Source organism: Dicentrarchus labrax, unplaced genomic scaffold, assembly GCF_905237075.1.
Source record: "Dicentrarchus labrax unplaced genomic scaffold, dlabrax2021, whole genome shotgun sequence".
Lineage (NCBI taxonomy): Eukaryota > Metazoa > Chordata > Actinopteri > Moronidae > Dicentrarchus > Dicentrarchus labrax.
The window spans coordinates 20,235,627-20,255,325 of record NW_026136705.1 but is presented as its reverse complement, the minus strand read 5'-3'; the positions used below and the strand labels follow the sequence as shown (position 1 = coordinate 20,255,325).

At 37.4% G+C, this 19,699-nt stretch overlaps 2 protein-coding genes across 2 annotated transcripts; one reads left to right on the top strand and one right to left on the bottom strand.

The window, feature by feature from the left end:
* The first annotated feature begins 430 nt into the window (after positions 1–430).
* cunh17orf97 (chromosome unknown C17orf97 homolog) lies at positions 431–3,807 on the top strand. Its single transcript, XM_051402068.1, has 2 exons — positions 431–744; positions 2,580–3,807. Exons 1-2 carry the CDS (start codon positions 627–629, stop codon positions 2,969–2,971), a joined length of 510 nt encoding a protein of 169 aa, XP_051258028.1. The 5' UTR covers positions 431–626; the 3' UTR covers positions 2,972–3,807.
* A 2,406-nt stretch (positions 3,808–6,213) lies between these two features.
* Positions 6,214–18,775, bottom strand: aifm5 (apoptosis inducing factor mitochondria associated 5). Its single transcript, XM_051402067.1, has 19 exons — positions 18,404–18,775; positions 18,067–18,157; positions 16,490–16,599; positions 16,187–16,296; positions 16,034–16,078; positions 14,708–14,789; positions 13,537–13,649; positions 13,343–13,429; positions 12,469–12,560; positions 11,409–11,539; positions 10,780–10,895; positions 10,578–10,649; positions 10,404–10,467; positions 9,387–9,463; positions 8,812–8,929; positions 7,951–8,049; positions 7,357–7,432; positions 7,140–7,244; positions 6,214–6,304 (listed from the first exon to the last, which is right to left on the bottom strand). The coding sequence occupies exons 1-19, from the start codon at positions 18,420–18,422 to the stop codon at positions 6,271–6,273; spliced, it is 1,641 nt and encodes a 546-aa protein (XP_051258027.1). The 5' UTR covers positions 18,423–18,775; the 3' UTR covers positions 6,214–6,270.
* Between the last annotated feature and the right edge of the window lie 924 nt (positions 18,776–19,699).

The window sequence follows — 19,699 nt, the reverse complement described above, 5'->3', positions numbered from 1 at the left end:
ATTTGATGTTGTTGTTGCTGTAACTATCCTTGAATAAGCTAATCGATCAACCTCATCATATTCTCTCGTAAAGGTGCCAAAATAGATACATACTTAGCTTTCTTAGTCTGTAAACACTTTTAAATGTCTAGTGTACTATATATAGTGTATTCATAGCCATACTAACGTTACTGTCTATAGGCCTAATGTAAATATCGTACTAACGTTACTTAAAATGCTAAACTGCATTTTGTCGTAGTCTAAGTTACTACTGAGTTGACTGGGCTGGGCTCAGTTTACCCGAACAAATACAGTTTAAGCTAAAAAAATAAAAAAAATAAAAATACTTTACAAAAATGCAGATGAAACGTTTTTTAGGTGTCGAAATGTTTCGACAAACAAAACATTTCCGTACAGCGGCAGTTAAAAGTGTGTGCTGTTGCCATGGAGACGCGTAGCTGGGCAACGGGCGGCGGCGGCGAAAGCGTGATTGTGGAAATGAGTGTCCCGGAACAAAAACAAAACATCAGAGATAGCATTGAGCAGCATTTATCCACCACTTTTCTCGTCTCTCTGTGGAATAAAACATGTAAACAATCGGGCACAACCGTCTCCAGACTTTGTGCTCGCCAATAAAGACAAACATCATGACCGAGGACGAAAACTGTAAGCCGCCCCAGTCACCCAGGAGCTCTACCAAGAAGAAGAAGAAGAAGAAGAAAAGAAAGAAAGCCACTGTTTCCATCACTTCTGCAGAAAATACAGGTAAATAATTATCAGTACAATGCATTCATAGTTTTAAAAGTCAAAGCGTTAACTGTGTGGGGAAACGTCCACAGCCATTTACATTATATAACAGCTTTAATTATCACTGATGCATTCATGTGTAAGCAGCATGTTAGTGTGGAAGTTAGTTGAGGTGGAGTTCATTTTAACTACTTTATTCACTGTTGAGCTGCACCTGTAACAATGCATCATCTTTTATAAACTCATCACTAATCACTTAAACCGAGAACTATAAAAAAAAAAAAAACATTAAGTGCCTCTGAAATGTAGTGAAGCAGAAGGTTAAAGCAGCATAAAATGGAAACACTCAAGTAAAGTACCTTAAAACTGTACTTTAGCACAGTGTTTGAATAAGATACAGTTAACATTTCACCACTGATCTCATAACTCAAGTCATTTATCAAGCACAAATCTGGTTCAGCCTTCTAAAATAAGAGGATCTGCTCTGAATATTATATATTTATACTTACTCAATACTCAAGATATAATAGACTTAAAAGTAATTAAAATAATCATTAGTTACTGTCCTAAATTACTCTTCTTTTAAGTATTTTCATTCCTATCTTCAGGCAAATCTTGCCATTTCTATCCCTAGGACAACAGTTAGTGTTACAACTCATAAATAAGATGAAACCATGTCTAAACCAATCAATAAAATCAATAAAGTAGGGCATCAACAATAATCAGCGACCAAAATGGGGTTAATTCTTCTAAATGAGTGGTTTTACTTTGCTTTTAGCCTACAAAAGTACATTTTAATGGTCTCTAAAGGAACAAAACATTGAATGCAGGAATATTATGTTTGATGAAGTATTTGTACTTTGTTTTTTGTAGTAAATTATGCAGTACAGTAAAACAAGTAGAGATGCATATAACTTCCATCATGGTAATTTTTCATTGTGGGACATTTTATGGCTTTATTAGTGAGTTGACAGACAGATGGGGAACGACATGAAGGGACAGATCTAGAGAAATAACCATGAGGTGGCAGAAATATATGCTGATTTAATCACTAACATATATCAAATGAGGACATTACATTATATACATTATTATGGTACGTTAGTGAAGCATTGAATAGAAATATCTCATCATCGTTATCGTCATTAAGGTATAAAAGAGCATATTGATCGGTTTATGTAACGTCCAATACAAACACACTTAAAGCTCTAAATTCAGTTTAAAAAAAAAAAATGTTTTACATGTTTTGACAAACCAGATTGGAATCTGTAAAAATGAAATCCTCATGCATTCCCCTCGCAAAAATGCAGGACTGAAGAATAGATTTGAGACTCGGGGCTTTGTTACAGTAAAGGAAATTAAATTATTGTGCCACATTTTTTATTAAAAGCAGATCCTCTAGAATTCCTGATGGAGTGAGCGTTGCCAACAAACACAGAAAGTCTTCTCATATAAACTGTCACATAATGAAAAGCCTGAAAGCCCCAAAAAATCTCCCTCACAACATTCATTTATACTTAGTCATGCTGCAGTTGTTGAAGGATTTGCAAAAAACAATCATTTGAATCATGTATCATCGCTCTGGCAGTTCAAACTAAAGTCACTGTCAATGCACACAATGTAAACACCAGTATGATGATGGTGTGGTGATGGTGGAGGATCCCCTGCAGGGTTGAATAGGTCATTAGAGAATAGGCCTTCAGTGTCACTTCCCATCATTGGCCTATTACAGCTCATTACTGTAAAACCAAGCCATTAGCCCTCCAACTCCAGAGGGAGTCATTAGTAATCCAAACCCTCAGCTTTGTTTGCCAGTGTGCATGTTCCTACATGTTTATGTTGCCTCCCTACAGAGAAACCTCATGCTGTATCTTTGCCTCCTGAGACCTTGCTGGTGTCTCTGCTGTACCCACAGAGTCCGGCCCAGCCTCAAGGCCAGCTGCCCAAGCTCAGAGCAACCAGTAAGGACAGAGAGCGGCTCGTCGGCAGTGGCCAGAGCAGCAAAAAACACCCCAAGGACTCACCATCCCTGCTGACAGAGACAAACAATAACAGTGGCAGTGGATCTCCGGAGCAGGGGTACGCAGCAGAGCTCAGCACCCAGGCCAGGGAGAGCCTGAGGTGGGAGGGAGTGCTGGAGGACCCCCAGGCTGAGGAGAAGAGGCTGGAGCTGTACAAGGCCAACCGACGGCAGCGTTACATCTCACACAGAGAGGCTGTGGTAAAAGAAACCCAGAAAGACTGACCGACGGGAGCAAAGACTGACTCAAAGAATCAAAAGAGAAGCTGTATGCTGTTAGTCATCTCAGGATTTATTTGTTCACAGTTTAAAACAGATTTAGCCAAATGTGAGACACAGAGTGAAGATGTTTGGGCATTGTTAAGAAGTTAAGAAGAGGATTCAATACCCTGATACAAAGGCTTTTTCTGTGAGGTACAAAATACGAATCCACAACGCCGCAACTCTCAATGGACGAGGACGGGTCGTCCGCCTGCTGAATGGGGGTCTGTTAAAAACTTAACCTGCTTCTAAATTATGTAACACGTCTAGAAAAGACTCAAAGTCAATCTTTGAGGACTGAAACCCGATCAGGATAATACCACCCCCTCACATCTGTGTGTCCACAGGTCAGAGAGGCAGAGGAGGGTTAAATGGATGGGGGTGAGGGTCACATGACATTTCTTTTCCACCACTATATTGTAAGAACTTTAAATATACGTTGTTGGTGTTTTTGTGGAGTTGAATGCGCTCCTATGCTGTCACACTATCAAATAAAATGTGTTACTTTTAAGCATTTTGGCTGATTTAATGCTAATTAAAGTCCCGATAAAGTCCTATTTCTTGTCTCTCTTTAATGGTTAACTATAAAAAGAGATCTTCAAAAACACTAAAATCTTATATTCTCATAGGTTGCAAAACAATATTTTCAGTGTAAAGATTTAATTCTGTTGCCATGATGTTGATGTAAGTTTGTTTCCTTACACATAAGGAGTTTGACTGTTGCTTCTTGTATCCTGGCAAGCTACTGAGTCACTGCTGCCGTTGTGCCATGTAATTATAAAACTGGATATAAACAAAGAGGGACACATTCTTCTGTGGTTTGTAGTTCCTGTCCATGCTGGAGTGAACCACCACCACCGCTGGACGATAGGTGGCAGAAAAGTCATCTGTTCCCCGACTGAATCAAAAGCTCCAACACTGATGAGTCAATGAACGCAGTGGAAACGGTGCTACTGTGTCTGAGATTATTTTTTTTTATATGTGAAACACAAGACAAAAAGATTTAAATGACAAGTACATCCCTGTTTTATCTCCCTGGGCACCAGGGTTCACTTTGCATTGATACCAAAGAGGACTGATATTATGTTATGTTATATGTTTTGTAACTTTTCTTCATCTTTGACTTAAAATCCTCTGGAGAACAAAATATATTTCAACTATGTTTTGCTGAAAAATTCATAATCTGCTAAATTACTTACTCTAACAACATGTTTGGGTGCAAAGTCAGACTTTAAAGCTATTCCTGGTAGATGGAATTAAAAATTAAAGCTGTTACTTGAAAGAATAATGCTGTGAATGCAATTCTCTGAGAGATGTGAGTGCCAGTAAAAATCAATGGTAAGATGGAAATGGTTGTACTATTAGCTTCAAGAGTGGAAAGATATTCTTAATGATCTGTGACCTTAAAGGTTCAGTAGGTAACCTTTATAAAAAAATAATATTAACATATTCGCAGAGACTATATTGTGACAGTAGTACATGAGACAGATAATCTGTTCCTCTGGCTCCTCCTAGTGTTACACCAGCAGATAATATTCATCTGGATCTATTTAAATATTGTTTTTTAATTATTTTTACATTAACGATATTAATAATGTGATATAAAACCATATATACACCATGATATAAGATTATATCAATGTCTCCATTTTGAGTTTAAATGCTGATCGTGATCTAAATGCTATTAAAAAAAAAAAAGAATTCTTGTACCAAACCCTTGTACAAAATATAAGCCATCGGCACTTTCAATCCTAAAATATCATAAGTGCTACTGCATCAGTTGAACCCTGGATACAGTGAACTGAGGCATGCTGCTGACAGGAAGGGGAGGTGGACAGAGAGGTGTGAGGTAAAGATAGACCAGCAGAGAGACAGTGGCAGAAAGAGAGGAAAACACAGCATTTCTTTTGTGCAGGTTTTGTCACAATGCCTTTGTGTGCTGTTTGTCGGAGGCCTATTGTTTCCTGTTGGTGCATTTTGTTACTGTTGCCTATTTCAGCATCTCTGCTTCAAAGAGCTGAACCCCCACCCCCCCACCCCCACCACCACCTCTGTTGTCCTAATCCTCCCGCAGACTCACTGACTGGACCACAGTGGACATTAAAGCTATAATATGTAACATTTCCACATCAAAATGTCTAGAAACACTAGACCTTTGGTATATATTTGGTTGAGTTGTGCCCTTATTATCCCAAATGTTTCCAACAATGTTCAAACTCAGAGAAATCTGTCATTTTATTCAGGTAAATAAATTAAATTATTGCGCCTGTCAATGGCGTCATATCCCCCTTTGTGCATGCGTCTTGTGGTTTTCTGCCAGAAGTCATAAATTGACTTTTTTTTTATCCAGTTTTAAGCCACACTTTTACAATGCACCTTTTAAATCTCTGTTGTTTTTAACTATATAGTTTAAGATTTTAATCATCGGACCTGTGAAGTTATGAGAGAGACAAGTTGAGCTAACATTAGCAGCAGCTCGGCTCGCAGCCCCTCTGGGACGTCCTTTTGTCTGCCAAACAACGTCAAAGAAACACAGATTTTTAAAGTAAAAACGGCTTTATTCAGTGTTTTTAGCGGTTTTAATCACCAGCTGTGTTTGATTGGAGAGGAAGAGACCTCTGTGGATAATTCGGCCTCCGGTAAAAACCTCTGAGCAGCTGACTGCAATGACAGCAATGGTGGTGAAGACAACAACTCCCATGATCCCAAGCAACTTCACAACACCATCAATCTTCTTCTTTTGTTATTGTTTTTATGTGAGAGACCCCATATTGTACATTTAAGGTCACTTGTGTTTTTTTCCAGCAGCTCTAACCAAGTAAAAAGCATCACTACCTTTCAGGTATTAACAGCAGAGAACATACTGAGGCATCTTAAATGTTTCTGGACTGTTACTGAAATACCGTTTGGAGACATAAAGCCATAAAATTAAAAAATAATAATCTAATGAAATAATAAAAAATGTTAAGACTAAAAAAGAAGTCCTAAAAGCTGCATCCATCTGAGGTATCTGTTGTTTGCATGCTGGAGTCCCTCTCACATGACTGTGTGACTTCAACACTGTAAATATGAAACTTAAACACTGTAGATTCTGCTTTTTGACACCATGCCATCAGTGAAGTTGTTCTCCTCTGGATCAAACATTTTAACACAGGTCTCTAAACTCTTTGTCCTTGGTGAGAGCGGAGGAGAGACAGATGAGTGTCTGCATGACGACACTGTACAGATGATGTGTTGAGCGGATGAGTGGAGGAAAGTGTAGATCAGGACAACTGCAGCCAGCTCAGGTCATCTGATCTGTCAGGAAGAGGAAAAAGAGAGGACGTGCTTTTATATGGATTTCATTTCATTTGATGCTCTTGTTACCTTCAGTTTGATCCTAATTGTATGTTATTACATTCAAGCTACAGGTTTCAAACACACAGGTTACTTAAAGCTGATTTTCTTTGGCCACTTGGTGGCAGTGGAAACAAGTTGTGAATATAATGACCTTTTAAACTTAATTTAATGCTTACTTTTGCACATCCCAGAGAAACATTATCATTGATTTGGAGTTGTGTTTCTGGCGACCTGATGAATGTACATCCAATATTCACTCTCTTAAAGCTCTGTTTTTGGTCTCCACCAACTCTTATGAATATGTATCATGTTTCATATATAAGAAAATATGTATAACAGCCGCTTGAACAGCACTTTAACACTGTTATGAAGATATTTCCAGAATCCTCCAACAGTCTAGATGAAAATATATTCTGTCTCGTGCACAATAAAAATTATATTTAACCCATTTCCCAACTTGTGTCTCTGTCCTTAATACAAAGACGGTAACTGAAACTGACCTCCTTGCTCAATCTGTACAACATACTGTAACTCAACATGATTTAATCAATTATATTGGTACATTTGTTGGCCTATCCTACTTTCTAATATTTTATATTTCAATATTTTACTTGTGTGTTACATAAAAAACATATATGTTAATATATACAGTATATTGCAGCTCTTGAATTTCTGTCCCATATAACAAAAGCATAATAAGCTATTTTGTTCCTCTTTTATTAGTTAACTGTAAATAAAACTCGCTACATCTCTGTGAACATATCCAGTCATCCATCATTCAGACTTTACATACTCAGCCTCTTCCTTCGTGATAACTTTTCCTGTTAGGAGCCTCTCAGCGACTGCAGACACTCCTGGGTCGTAGTTTAGGCCTGCTGCCGCTATGACCTCATTATCCCTACACGTAAAAAAAAAAAAAAAAAAAAACATTAAAACATACATATATTGACATATATACATTAAAGGAGTTACATTTCTCTGGTGTTTGCAGATGTTTTTTCTCAACGTACTTGATGTAAAATGCCAAGAACTTCTTGTCCTCCAACTTTCCTTTCAATACAATCTCAGTGTATCCCTCTCCATAACCTGCACACAACCAGAAGAAAAACATGGCGACATATAATGGTGATAAGTAGTAAAAGAGTTAGGGTTATCATGATTCAGTGTATATAATTAGTGTTTACACTGAGGTATAGTGAGCGGTTGTTGCTTTGTGGTTAAAAGGTCCAAAGGGATAAAGTTGTTTTAGTTAGTAATTGGCTTAAATATCAAAATACAAACATATAAAATAATACTACATGATAATAATTAAAAAGATTAGTTCCAAACAATATTACATCATCTAAATTCCTACCTCTTGCTCTTGTGTGTGTTTGTGTGTAATAGTGCTGCGACAACCTCAACCATGTGACCATGAAGGCCTCTCAGTGTGGCTGCACTCAGCATTATTGTGTCAAATCGAACATTTACAAAGATACACACAGGCATACAAATATGTGTGTGTGTGTGTGTGTGTGTGTGTGTGTGTGTGTGTGTGTGTGTGTGTGTGTGTGTGTGTGTGTGTGTGTGTGTGTGTGTGCGTATGTGTGTATGTGTGTGCCCACCTGCATATCGGATGGTTGTACCCAGTAGGACGGTCCAGTAGAAAGGAACAGAGCTGAGTTCACTCTGTTTATCCAGCATGTTCAGAGCTGCTATCCTCCCTGAACGACAATAAATAAAAGTTTACATTTAACTGGAAACAACATATTATAGACACAGATATTGAACAGATAATATATTAAAAGAATAACAGAAAAAGAGGGTTAAACACAGTAATCACTATAACCTGTATCTCTTGATATCTACAGTTATTAAAAGTCTTTTTTTAAGCACACATACTGTGATTGTGTTTTCTCTGTTGCTTAATACAATAACAATACAATACAATAATCACACTGGACCTTACAATTCCTACCGACATTTACTTGCCCCACTATCTACCCTGATATCTCACTCAGAGGCTGTGTAGCCCAGCAGTCATCTTATGTTTTACAATAATCATATAATTTTTCAAAAATATTTTATCCTAAACTAAATACAACTGCAATATCTATCTTTCTACATGATATACAGTATATGAAAACATGGCTCATAATATTTGTATTATGCTAACAATGTTGTGGAATGAGTTAAACAAAAGGGTTTTTATAGAGGTCAGTAATCTCTTGGAGAACAATGAGTCTAAGTCTAACTTCCGAGTAAAATGTCCTGTAACTCTTCAAACATTTTATGCTGGCGTGAAGGTAGCTGAGGGGTTTGACGCTCCGTCAGCCATGTTTATTCTAAATAAAGTTTTGATTTACTACTTAAGATCAGTCAATAACTGAACAGCTTTGTGCAACAGATGATTTTAGACGTCAATCTAATTGTTAGTCAGATCATGCAACTTGCCAGACGACTGTGTGACTTTGTTACTACATTACCGTGTGCTTGTGCCATCTGCCAGTGTCCGATGTTGACTAGCTGGTTTTTGGCCATTGCCAGGGGGAAGGTGGCCAGGTCGCCCCCACAGAACACACCGGGGACATTGGTGCGCATGTACTGCAGGAGAGAAACACAGGCAGAGAACCGATGGTTAATAGTGCAGAATATACTGATTAGTGTGGAAAAAGCCCACGTTCATCAACATTAATGTGTGCTGCTCCTGGAAAACCTGTGCACTATTTAACTGCCCAAACACTGATAACATGATTGTTACAAAATGTGGGTGTTAAAACGTAATATATAATTTAATTACATATATAATATTTATTATAATATATAATGTGTTGTTACAACTGTTTTATGAGCTTGATGAATTGGATATAATCATGATTATGAACTGAGATGTTTCAGTAGTTAGAAAATATAAATCTAATAGTGTCAAAAGAAAAAAGAAATTATTATTATTATTATTAATAAAGTTTTTACACATAAAGCAGGGGGTTATGTTAAATACGAGATATTATGTATTGAATAATACTTTGATAATCAGGCGAACTGCTGGTTATTATCTGACCTTATCGACTGTTACAAAGTTTCTTGAGTCCATCTGTATTTTACTTCCCCGCAGGAACTCTGAGTTTGGTTTGACTCCTGGTGGAGAAACAGAAAGAGGACAACAGGTGTTGAGTAGGTTTTGTAAGAATATTGTTAAACTGTTTGACTCAGCTCTGTAAAAATTATAAAACAATTACAAAAAACCTTTTAAAGCCAAACTTATATTTCTTTGATACACAGAAAAGAAGACACAACTATGAAGCTACAGGCAGCTTCTTAGCTCAGTACAAAGACTGGAAACAGGGGAACAGTCAGCCTGGTTCTGTCCAAAAAAGCTACCTAATTACCACATTATATGTCTTTATTTTAATCCGTACACAACCTGAAATGTATTGACAATTCACTGTTATTTTACGGGCGGTGTTATGTGCTTGGCTCTGAGCAGTTGCCAGGCAACCAACAAGACTCCAGGAAGTTATTGTTTCCAGTCTAGAGATAGTGCGGTGTATAAAAGGGTGAATTTGAATTGTTTTGCACACATTAAACAAACAAGATATATGGTGTTTGTGTGCTTTAGAGGTGTTATTGAGCGGATTTCTTAACTTCGGACAGAGCCAGGCTACCTGTTTCCCCTTGTTTCCAGTCTTTGTGCTAAGCTAAGCTAACCAGATATGAGAGCGATCTCCTCCTCTAACTCCAGACTATCTGCCAGAAAGTTTAACCAAAATGTTGAACTATTCTTTTAAGACAATCAGGCTTTTGCAGAAAAATAATACATGATGCTTTGTCGGTCTGATGTTGCTGGTTTCAGGCAGTGAAAAAGAAAATAACATTTTTTACGCAACTATCAGCGATGATATAATTACTGAATTAACACATATGTTTAATTTGTTATAATCTGTTTTTATATGAAGTGATTTTGCTTTACAGGAAATGTCTGATTGATAACGTAAAGATGTTAAATAGTAATAAAGGGAATGGGCAGAAAAATGAATAAAGATTTTGTATGAATGTGAAACGTCTGCATTGCACTTACCAATACCAACAATCAAAACATCCGCTGGAATAACTTTTCCACTTTTAAGGACAACCTCCTTCACCTTGAGGAAGAAAGAGGATAGAACAGAGAATATTTATATTTTCCCAAAACATAAATTATGTTCTGTGTTAACTGATGTTAAAGTCTAAATGTGCCATTTTCCCACTTTACCTTTCCATCCACACCTTTGATCTCTGTCACAATATCATTCATGTGGAATTTCACATTTTTCTCTGAAAGCATCTGCAGGAACAACAGAGTTTAAACTACAAGTAAGTGTACTGAAAACAGACGTAATGTGAGGATTTAATACATCTCTCTCTCTCTCTCTCTCTCTCTCTCTCTCTCTCTCTCTCTCTCTCTCTCTTCTTACCATCATGGTAGCTCTGCCGATTTCACGACCCAGTGTGTTCTGGTACGGCAGCTCACTGCTGCCGATCACTGTGATGCTGGAGGCTTTGTCTATTAAATAAGATGCAATTTCCATGCCTGGAAAAAAAAAAGTTAAATGAAGGTGCAGTAGGGAATATTAGAAAGTACAAAATAATTCAAATGAACTGTACTGAGCCCCAAAACTTTTAAAAAGTAGTAAAAAGACAAGTCAACAATATAACTGAATAGATCCATAAATAATACTGTTAGTTATTATTGTTTTTATTGAAATGGAGGGTAAAAAGAAATATAGGCTTTATACTTTTCATCCAGTAGAGGAGCAAAATACATTTTACATTTATTTTATGAGCTAACTACAGAAAAAGTTTAAATCTTTATAAATCTTTCTTCTATTATTTATTAATGTAATCAGTGTAATTTTCATGTTTTTAACTCAGCTGATAACATTTTACAAGCTTTCATACAGCTGAACTCTTGATGTTTTATCTGATTTCACAATCGTTCAGCACATTTGAAGTTCTCTTTTTTCTGCAGTCTGTTTTAATTCCCAACACATCGCCAGTCTGAAACAGATATGTGCACATTTTGAACCACTCTCAAACACAGTACCAACAAAAGAGGTTCCCACAAGGACGACGTTGCAGCCCAGACAGGCTGCGTGGATTTGCCGGGCGTCCTCTGGCGTCTCCAACATCTTGACATTGTCCAACTTCATGCCAGGCACGTTCAGACCCTTTGCTCTAAAGAACAGGTCATGACTCTGTTTATGAGCAATACAGTGTAGTAGTGCTGCAACAATGACTTATACAACGTTAAGTTAAAGTTATCTGCTGCTGTTCATAGTTGACTGAGTTAAATATTTTGGCTAATATTGTAACAGTGAAGAGAAATGCTCCGGGTAATGTTTCCTGATAACAATCAATCTTAGAAGATAAGAGAGATTTCTAGTAATTTTTCTACGAATGCTCTTAAATTTATCACGTGCACCTCCCAAAACAGTACTATTAAAAGCCTCTTAACATTGGAGGTCTAAAGATGATACTGAATACACTTTCAAGTACTGTCTGTACGCTGTCTATATATATAAGAAAAGTTAAGAAATGTTCAATACTTGAAGTTGGGTGTGTATTTCCATACAGCTTTCCGGAGGACATCAGAGGAAACAACAGACAATATTTCCTCCATTAAATATGATCCAGTTTCAGCAAAAAATAAAGTTGTGATAACGCTGTGTTTTTGTACAGTAATCAGTGAGGTCCAGCCCCCCAGAAACATGCAGCTGCTAGCTAGATAACTAATGAGTCTTAGATAAGTAAGAGTTAAAGATTGATTGACAGGTGAATGTCATGATATTATTGGTAGAAATTGGTTCGTTACATAAGCAGACAAAAATATTGGATTTTGACACAAAAATACACAGAAATGTACTTTTTGGCACCTGTTGTTAAATAGGAGTTCAATATAACAAACAACAAATTACATGTATCATTTCAGCTGGACTTTAAAAATCAACTAAAACAATAAAAATGTAAATGATTCATGTTGTTTTTGGTTCCTCCTGCAGCTTCCAGAGCATCATAAGATATTGTTAGCCTTCCAGTATTTGTGTGTGTGTGTGTGTGTGTGTGTGTGTTAGTGTGTGTGTGTGTGTGTGTGTATTTGTCTGCACCTGCAGCCCGTTGAGATGAGGAGCTGGTCATAGCTCTGGACTGAACTATCATCAAATGTGACTGTCTTCTTGTCTGTGTCCACTGACAGCGCCTGTGAACAGAGAGTCCACTCAGTTTCACATCATGGCCTTTAAAATGGAAGCATTATGAGTCCGTCCACACGACAAGACAAACGTCTTATTCATTGTCCAGACAACATTGTGCATCAGACAAAATACACATAAAAATACCACAAGTATTAAGCATCGACATACACTGTTCAGCCTTAACATTATGACCACCTGGGCACCCTGACTGGTCTGTGGCTACGCAGTCCCATACCAACAAACTGTGATGCACTGTGTGTTCTGAGACCTTTCTATCAGAACCAGCATGAACTTGGCCACCCATGACCCTATCTCCGGTTCACAGTTTTTCCTTCCTACTGACCACTGCAGACCGGGAACACCCCACAAGAGCGGCAGTTTTGGAGATGCTCTGACCCAGTCGTCTAACCATCACAATTTGGCCCTTGTCAGAGTAGTTCAAATCCTCATGCTGCCCATTTTTCCTGTTTCTAACACATCAATTTTGAGGACAAAATGTTCTCTTGCTGCCTAATATATCCTACACACTGACAGATGTCATGATAACCAGATAATCAGTGTTATTCACTTCACCTGTCAGTGGTCATAATGTTTTGGCTGATCAGTGTAGATAAAGAAGGACGTGACAGCTCCCTAAAAGTGAAGCCAATATAGCAGATGGGACATGGGCCAAACAAAGAAATCAAAGTACACATCAAAAACATTTTTCCCAAAGATGGTTTCTGTAATTTTAGGTAGTTCTTATCACATTATTCAACAAGACTGAATATGTGAGGAGACAACTCACTTCTTTCCTGAGCCACACCTCAATGTCGTACTTCTGGTAAAACTCCATCCTCCTCAGCAGAATAGTGTCACTCTCCACATTCATTACCTGCAAGATGGGTTCAGGATGTGTGTCTTTATAAAACAATACAGAGATATTCATCACTAAAATCTGGGTGTTGTTGGTACAGTATCATGTCATTTACTCTGCAGCACCTTGCTGAGTCGGGTTTTGTCGTAAGGTAACAGCTCGTCACTGGTAACCATGATGATTCTACCGCCGAAGTATTCCTGACGTAGAACCTCAGCGCAGATTAAAGACGCAGCTCCTGCGCTTACGGAAAGTTAACACACCATCACACACACTAGGAAAACGTATTAGGACAAAGTCCAGACATTACACGCTATGACATTCATTATATTATTTATTACTCATCCAGTAATGTTCACTGTCCATGTGAACTTTCACATTATAACCATATTAAAGCAGTTGATACAGACTCATACTGTTGATCTGTGTAGTATACTCAGCGGTGTAATACTTATATATACATAACTGTTTGTATATAGATTACCTATAGTGACAGTTCCACTCACTGTATCAATACAATACTATAATAATATACAATATCTATTAGACTTGCACTTGTACAGAATATTACCAGGCACCATTAATGTATATATATAGAAGTAGAGCATGGTTTCTAGTTTTAGTCCAGTTTGTAGTTAAAATTTGAGTTATTTATGCTTTATATAAATAAATAACTATAAGCTATAAACACTTTAAAAGTTGTGTAAGATTAAGAGGCATCTAGCAGTATAGCTGCAGATCACATGTACACCCCTATCTAGAGCCAGTGTTTGGTTTGTCCCTTTAGGGCTACTGTAGAAACATGTTGGTTCAGCATGACTCCATGAAAAGTGACCTGCAACGCCTGCAGATAAAAACGTCTCATTCTAAGGAAACGAGAACACAACAGTTCCTATATTCAGGTGATTATACACCAATGAAAACATACATTATATATATAATGTTACACACTGGACCTTTAAAAGTTGGACAGAGCTGGTAAATATGTCATTAAAGTAATATAGTAGTTCTGCTCAGTCAATTCATTCTCTATAAAATGTCAAAATACTGAATGCCTGTTACAAGTGTACATCTTCAAGTGTCGATAGATATTCAATTTACAATTATAGGAAACAGAGAAAAGCATCAAATCCTCACATTTAAGAAGCTGGAACGTATTTGACATTATTGCTTCAGCTTAAATGACAGCAACACATACACACACACACACACACACACACACACACACACACACACACACACACACACACACACACACACACACACACACAGACATATAGAGTGGTCCACACTCACCTCCTCCCAGCAGCAGAATAGTGTGATCGACTCCTGGTACTGCAGCTCCCATACTCTTTATTCTTTTTTGCTGCCTGAGAGTCTGAATCATATATGAAATACACCATCATATAAACTTGTCAATAGGAAGACTTATTAACAATTATTTACATATACAAAGGGTCAAAAGTATAAAAAATATGCTGTTAGTCACCCACAATAAATCCCAAATACAGTAACCCTATTATGTACTCTATATTATTGATTAGAGAATTACTTGTCAAAGAGGAATTAATTAATTAAATAATTAATTAGATTTCAGCTGTGTTCTTTATTTTTCTACCATAAGTGTTTTATTACTAATAACTTTCCAATTAAACTATTGATTGATTATTTTTTTGGGGGATGAATACTGGTTTTAAATGTCCCTTCACAGCCACCATCCACCCTCAGAGGTGTTTCCTCTTATGTTGCTCTGATTAGATTAGACAGACTGAGAGCTCCCTGGCTCTCCGGTTTCAGTCTTACATCTTCATCACTGTTACAGTCATCCTCCACTGAACACATTAGGAAAGTGTTAACAATAAAATGAATGATGGCTGCTTTATGCTGACTTACTGTCACAGCTTATTGAGCCATTGTTGATGTTATTAGTGTCTTTGGTGTTAAATGTAACACTCATAGTGCCATCAAACATTCTCAAAGTGGAACAAAATAAATAATCTTCATGGTATTCACATCACTTTCAACTAACAATCACATTTTATAGATTTTATAGACTCTAAACCCATCAGTCATGATGACCAGAAAGTGAGTGATGGAGTGATTAAAACCAGAGCTTTACACTATAAAGGTTTATAATATATTATAAGCACATTCATAAGACAATGTAATGCATTTGTAAGGCTTTATAAAATTCTTTATACATGTTTTTATCCATGCTTGTCAACTTATAACCAGATTTATAAAGAGGGAGACATTATGTACTATACGTTTAGCATTCATAATGCTTTATACATCCATGCCAAAGTTTTGTATACCTATTAGCTAATAACCTTATACATAGCTGTCACGTTACTTTAAGCTCACAAAGTCATGCTATCATTAATGTTCATGATAAAGTATTCTATTTCTGAAATTTATAATTATAGATCATTTCTTTAGTTTGGGGGTTTAATAGCAGATGATTAGTCTAAAACATCAAACTATTGAATACAAACACAAAAGACATAAATAAAAGACAAATGTATTATCCCTCACAAACCCTTATGGCCTTATTTCCACAGTCAACAGGATAAAGTTACAAGAATGTGATGAGACAGGAAAAAGAAAAGTTAATCTACTAACCTTTTTGTTTATAGACACATACACTTTGCTGTTTTGAATTTTGACCTTCAAAAGAGAGAAAGGACAAGTTAAAATGACAACATGGAGCCATAAGACAAATATCAGTCTGTCGGTCTGTCGGTCTGTCTGTCTGTCTGTCTGTATGGTTTGTACCTTGTGGCAGGGTAAACCGTCCATGCCGGGGTATTCTTCCAGATCTCCTGTATGGACGTTGAAACAGGCACCGTGCCACGGACAGCGCACTGTGTTGCCTGAAATAACCCCTGAACATTCACACACACACACACACACACACACACACACACACACACACACACACACATTGAAATGTTATATTTTCCATAATTTCTGTTTTATCTAGATCATCAACATATGAAAGCATCCCATCCTCCAAACTGAGTCTCATAGACTTTACTCAGATGTTGAATGAAGCTGTGTCACGTCGTGCCTCTTTACCTTTGCTGAGCGGGGCGCCATAGTGCGTACACTGGTTACCCATGGCACTGTATTTGCCCTCGCTGCGTGCCAACAGCACGGTGTGGCGTCCCACTTCAACCTCCATCATCCTGAAGTAACACAACCACAGACGGATACTGCAATCAACTTCACACCCAAAGGAGTCTTTGGAGTTTTATAGTATTATTATTATTTATATTATTATAAGGTGTGAAATAAAGATTTTGTTCCTTCTTTGTTTTGTAAACTTTTAGGTTTGTACTTGTAAACTCTGTGTTAAAATATTGCAGATATTAAGGCCTGTGATTGTTAACATCATGTCTCCAGGGACGGCAATGTCAGTCTAAAGTCAAAAATAGGTTTTTCTTCTTGTTCCTACAGTTGGATGTTTGAGCATCACTGTACAGAATAATGTCTGTGCAGAGTTTGACACTAGAAGGATGTTACTGATAATCTGATGTTTAAGGGGCGGGGCTTACGAGCATGATTTGTGACGTCACAAATAGTTTGGAAGTCAAATACTAGTCCAATATGCACTTAAGTGTGATGTAGAAACTTGAAGCCACCAGTGCACATAGACTGAGAAAGAATGAAGTAGGAGACATCCTGTGTCCAACAGGAAAACTTTAGAATTTAAGCCAATTCGCATATTCATAGATTTTTTAAGTTTTAATGAGGTAGAAGGAGGAGATGTCTTTTTAAGGATTTTAAAGATGAAAACCTGCACACTGTCTAACTTGTAAGACTACATGCATTTTGCCTGATGAAGGTCTAGTAACCAAACGTTGCAAATAAATGTAGTATTGCAGGTTAGACACAGTGCGTGGGTATTCATCTTTGCCACTTTTACTACTCCTACGCACCTGCCTCATGATACATACCGATAGAAGCATTTTTTCATATGTTTCATCTGTTTTTTCGCAAAGAATTTAAATTTAAATTTGGATACACACAATATTGTTCCAAACAGAGTATTAGTATAAGTCTTAATATATGTGTCTGTAGGGGATCTTTAACAAATATGTGGTGCACTGGGATGAAATTCATGAACTCCAGAGGATGAAGTCCTACTGACTTCTGTGACCTTCATTTAGTGCCACCATGAGGTTCACTTTCTTGATTTTTAGTGACATAATGTTTATTGACCACTGTTGGTTGGATTGCAGATTGATCGTTTCATCTGGTGCCGTCATCTGTTGAAAATATATTGTATGTATGTATTTTTTGTACCAAAACACCTGCAAAAGTAATCAAATTCCCATCAGGCTCAGCTGTACATTATGTGTAGTGCTATTTAGCTCACATGCTAAACTAAGATGGTGAACACACTAAACATTATACGTAACATTGTACATAAATTTGTTTGATTAAAGTGTCGGAAACCACTGAAATGCTTTAAATATCTTTAAAAATAAATTATATGTAAATGAACCAATTTAAATGGCACATAGGTTATTTGTGTGTGTATCCTAATTTGTTGATTAATAGTTAATAAACAATAAGTAATAATAAGTCCTGATGAATAAATAAAAACAGGTTTTAGGGTTGCCAGGTTGTGAACATCCTCCCCTTCTTACTGTCCATCCTTCAGGTCTGACTCCAGACACACCACGTTTGTCAGCTCCTCTGATGTGTCCTCTGGATCGGAGTCTGAAAACTCCTGGCGGGCTGAACACACACACACACACACACACACACACACACACATGCACACACACACACATGCACAGACACACATGCACACACATTTCAAAGGAAATTAAAGGACATAATCACTTAAATGTTGCTCGATTAATATCATTATTTCCATTTCAGCCACCCAGAAAACACCCAGTGACTCAACTGCAGTGACATTCAGTGACAGACCAATAACCTGATCTGTTATTCAATCAATAAAAGTGACAGGTTACTCACGTGGTTTGGTCCCGGACATGTTTCTGATTCAGTTGTAACTCCACCAAGATACACAAACCCCCTCCAGAAACATTAAAAGCTGATCAGATGCTCCGCTGAAGGAAGTTTTTCCGAGTTCACAGGTTGTTTTCTGCTCATCAGCTCAATGATGGGATAGAAGTCCGTTTCCACGGCAACCGGTCCATCCCCAACCCTCATCCCTTTGATCCTTGGAGACCATGAAACGTGGCCTATTTGAGTTTGATGAAGATTTAAAAAATAAAAAATAAAAAGGTAAAAATCAACCAAAAGTTTAGTCTGCTTTTGGGTCTCCGGTGACTGAGCGGTTTGGGTGATGTCACTGGTCGTGTTCAGCCCCGTTATTGTTGCAGAGAAAAGGCGATGGTGGTCTTTTGTGTTTCACTGCGGCGGTATAGAGAGAAAGGCTGACGAGGCAGTCGACGCTGAATGGACAGGCGACAAAGAGGCAAAACCGGAGGTGGAACCATCACATCTCAGTCGGTTCAAGTTTCAAGACTCATCCACTGCAAAGATCAAGGATTTAAAAACAGAAAATCATCCGGTTTTTAATTTTAAAAGAGATTAGTAATGGGCTGCAGTGGAAGAAACACTCAGCAGTAAATAAAGATCATGCAGAGAAGTATTCAGTAAATATTCACACACACACACACACACACACACACACACACACACACACACACACACACACAGGTATATGGGCCACCAGGTGCGCTACCTGAAGCCTCAGAGGAATAACAGTATCAGTAAGAGCTTGCTTATAGTAGGAACAGTCTCTTAATATCATTTTATAAGGAGTAATAAGGATATACCTGCTCTATATTAAGAGCCCTGAGTTTATTTCTGTTATGAGTTGTACAAAGCTGTACAAATAAAATGTAATGTAATTTAAATAATAGTGAAACGAAAATACTTTTTTTTTTATAATCTTTTAATTTTTCAGCCCTCTCAAGGATCCATGACAACCACTGATTATGATAATGTTAGCATGCTAATGTTAGCACTTAACACAGAAAGTCATTCTCCTTAATTATCATTATTTTATTATTTTATTTTTTATTTAATTCATTTTTACTTTAATTTGTGGGTTTTGTGGCTCCATTTGTTATCTGTAGATGGTGCTTTGTCTCCTGGATATGAACACATACATAGTTGCCTCATATTGGAGCTAATGGTCTACAACCAGTTTGATTCAATTGTTTCTTTTAATACCAGGAAAGACGTCATGCCATGATGTCCTGTGATGACCATGACCCTTAACCCATTACCAGTGACCAG

Excerpts from the sequence above, each read along its gene's own strand:
- cunh17orf97 (XM_051402068.1), top strand. The coding sequence starts at position 627 with ATGACCGAGGACGAAAACTGTAAGCCGCCCCAGTCACCCAGGAGCTCT. Across the intron at positions 745-2,579 it reads CACTTCTGCAGAAAATACAG|AGAAACCTCATGCTGTATCT; the intron begins GTAAATAATTAT and ends GCCTCCCTACAG.
- aifm5 (XM_051402067.1), bottom strand. Across the intron at positions 16,297-16,489 it reads TGGCGCCCCGCTCAGCAAAG|GGGTTATTTCAGGCAACACA; the intron begins GTAAAGAGGCAC and ends GTGAATGTTCAG. Across the intron at positions 10,468-10,577 it reads TCAAAGGTGTGGATGGAAAG|GTGAAGGAGGTTGTCCTTAA; the intron begins GTAAAGTGGGAA and ends TTCTTCCTCAAG.